We start from the raw sequence: 3,164 nt of genomic DNA, 5'->3' as shown, positions 1-3,164 counted from the left end.
AGCATATACACTAACCAGTGATCTATAGTTTAAATGCAACAATGTTTCACATGCATAACACATTAGTTTCAAAGAGATAGCTAACAACAGCAAGCAAGCTGCAATAGAAAAAAACAGTTCCACTCACCAGATGATGATAATTTGAAACAACTTCTTGCTGAAAGTTAATCTTGAAAAGGATGAAGCTAACAATTTAGCATGAACATCATCATCAATAACCCATTCTACAGCAGCCGCCGCACACTAGCCTACATCAAAAACTAGCTAGCTTAGACTGTGGGAAAACTACTGCTCGCTATTGCGTGGTGAACTGTCAGCCTTTGAGAATGGCGGGAGTTTCCATAAGTTTTTGTCAAAATGGTCGCACCCATACAAATCAAAATGTGATTGGTTGATTCTATTGTCCCTCCAAAATTCGGCTCTAATACAGTTGAATGGCAGATGCCTTCTATCGAGCTTCTGAGGGTTTAGCCAATGGTGAGCTATCTAGCTACATTTCTCCCCAGAGACCACCAAAGAAAAATCCTGATTGTATATTTTTTCTCCTCAGTTTAACCCTTTCCTTGAAAACGCAAACGGAAGAGATTAAATCAGAATGTAATTGAAAAGAAGAATATAATCCGAATATTTTTGAATTATTATTGAAAAGATAAAATAGAAATTAAAACAAATTTGATATTTAAAATATACTACAATTACTTTATAAATCCTTGGGCCTTCTCTGAAGGCGTAGAAGGCCTTAACCGTTCCCCACTCCTTAAAGGGGAGTGGGTTGTTAACAATATCTGTCCTTTGATAATGAAGGCCAGGCTTTTGCTAAACTTAATTCTTCATCGAATAAGTGAAATTCTGACCTTTGCTGCATTACATTTGAAAACATAGATCATAGAAGATAAACACAATATTGTCAGCCCAACAGGACGCTCAGCTGTGTCCATCCGGTCTCTTGTAATCTGGGTTAGGTCAAGTCACCACAGGGGCACTTAGCCTACCTTCAGCACATCCTCGCTGCTCACAGCAGAAACCCTGAAATCTGCTGAAATGCTAAATGAGATACCGCAGAATGCATATCAGAAACTAAATAACCTCATTTGAGAAGTGTTGTTCTCCAGAGGTAGACTGTTCCACTCAAGACACAGGTTTTGAAGAATATGACAGCTATTAGGATGTTCGCACAACTGTACGCATGTTTTTTTCTTGGAGAGATGGGTATGTTTTATTTACTTTTATTATGATGGCATGTTCAATAGAACCTTTTTTTTTTTACTCAGCCACATTTCGCCATAGCTTTCATCAGGGAGTACAATGATACAATTTATTTTGATTGAAACTCACAGACACTTTGAGGCATTCCTGTCTTGTATTTTAATTTATATATATATAACAGTTAATATATTTGTGTAAGATATTGTATTTTCTTTAGTTGTAGTTCATGTACGAGCTGGGACTGAGCCCTCAGCCATACAACAGGAGAGTGGTCTCATGTCAGCCAACGTTGGGGACACAGTGACTTTGCAGTGCTTCTATGAAGGCGACATGGCCATGCATTTCTCCTGGTACAAGCAACCCTTGGGAGAAAAACCTCAGGTCATCTCAACAGTCTATAAGTATGACAAGGCTCCTACATATTACCATGAGTTCAAGGGTAACCCTCGATTTTCAGTGCAAAGCAGCCAAGGAATAAATCACCTCAGCATCTCAGACATGAAAAGCTCGGATTCAGCCACGTACTACTGTGGGAGCGCACACTCAAATGTGATAGAATTTGGAAAAGGAACCATCCTCAATATAAAAGGTACAGTACTGAGAAAATTATTTCAATATTCCTTAAATATTTTCAGGACAAATCTGAATTTGTAGATAAAGAGTAGTGATGAGTTAGCCTAAGATTTTTGTTTTGGAAAAGCGTCTTACAGTAAATATCGGGTGTTCTCACATTTAGATGATTCTCTAAACGAGTAACACTTGCTACGGGGAAGTTGTAGATAGTTAGCACAGATTTGCTGACATATTTAAACCCTCTTTTCAGATTCAGGCTGCAACAGCAAGACAGTTGTAGAGCAGTCTGTGTCTGAGTCAGTCCAGCCAGGAGACTCTGTGACTCTGAACTGTACAATACACACTGAGACCTGTGCAGGAGAACACATTGTCCATTGGTTCAGACATGGCTCAGGAGAATCCCATCCAGGACTCATTTACTCCCATGGAGACAGGAGTGATCAGCATGAGAAGAGCCCTGAGGCTGGGTCTCCTACACAGAGCTGTGTCTACAACCTCCACAAGAGGAACCTCAGCCTCTCTGATGCTGGGACTTACTACTGTGCTGTGGCCTCTTGTGGGGAGATACTATTTGGGAAAGGGACCAAGCTGGACATTCAAGGTAAACCTCTTATGCTCCTTTGTTAAAATTACATATACATTACATTTACAATAGTCACACAGATAGTTATTGTAAAAGACAATGTGCTCTCAATGACTTACCTGATCAAATAAAGGCAAAATAAAATACATTTTATTACACTGTAATAACTCCTGCTGTATAATTGAAAACATGACATTCTTTCAGGTGGTGATGTTCAAGTGGTGACTGAAGTGGATATGAGGATCCTTGTCCTCTTCTCCATCATAAGAACTGGATTTCTCCTCTGCTGTCTGATAATCTTCTTCATCATCAACCTCATCAGGAAATAGATTAATTCAATGATTCAGTTTCTCAATCCTTCAGCAGTTACAAATACAGATGTGGTTTACTGTCTTTTCAAATACTGTATTCAATACTGACACAATTACACAGTAGATACCGTATTATATGTTAATATAGTCAAACAAGACTATTTCACAGCATACACACTGTGTGTCTCAGAAACGTCTCCATACTGCCCTCTTCCCCTTCCACGCTCAGGTATGTTATTGAGAAGCTCAGTGCAGCGTAATTCTCTGTGTCCATGTTCAGATTCTAAAATAAAGACAGCGATGCATACTTCATCCACAATTACTAAGTTACCCCAGCTATAATGTGAAGCAGTTTAAAGTCAGGAAAAAAATATAATGCAAAATGACTCACTTGATATAATAGTCATTTATGCCATTCATATTTGGCATTCATATATCATATATTATGAATATGGTATGACAAAGATTAACTTACTACATATGTTTTTTCA

At 38.5% G+C, this 3,164-nt stretch overlaps 1 protein-coding gene across 1 annotated transcript; it reads left to right on the top strand.

Moving 5' to 3' along the window:
* Positions 1 to 1,205: 1,205 nt before the first annotated feature.
* LOC121554264 (immunoglobulin alpha-2 heavy chain-like) lies at positions 1,206 to 2,691 on the top strand. The gene is made up of 4 exons (XM_045211818.1): positions 1,206 to 1,209; positions 1,424 to 1,795; positions 2,036 to 2,380; positions 2,567 to 2,691. Exons 1-4 carry the CDS (start codon positions 1,206 to 1,208, stop codon positions 2,689 to 2,691), a joined length of 846 nt encoding a protein of 281 aa, XP_045067753.1.
* The last annotated feature ends 473 nt before the right edge of the window (positions 2,692 to 3,164 follow it).

This window comes from Coregonus clupeaformis, chromosome 39 (genome assembly GCF_020615455.1).
Source record: "Coregonus clupeaformis isolate EN_2021a chromosome 39, ASM2061545v1, whole genome shotgun sequence".
Classification (NCBI taxonomy): domain Eukaryota; kingdom Metazoa; phylum Chordata; class Actinopteri; order Salmoniformes; family Salmonidae; genus Coregonus; species Coregonus clupeaformis.
The sequence above is the reverse complement of the archived record's forward strand: the minus strand, read 5'-3'. Positions and strand labels throughout refer to the sequence as shown.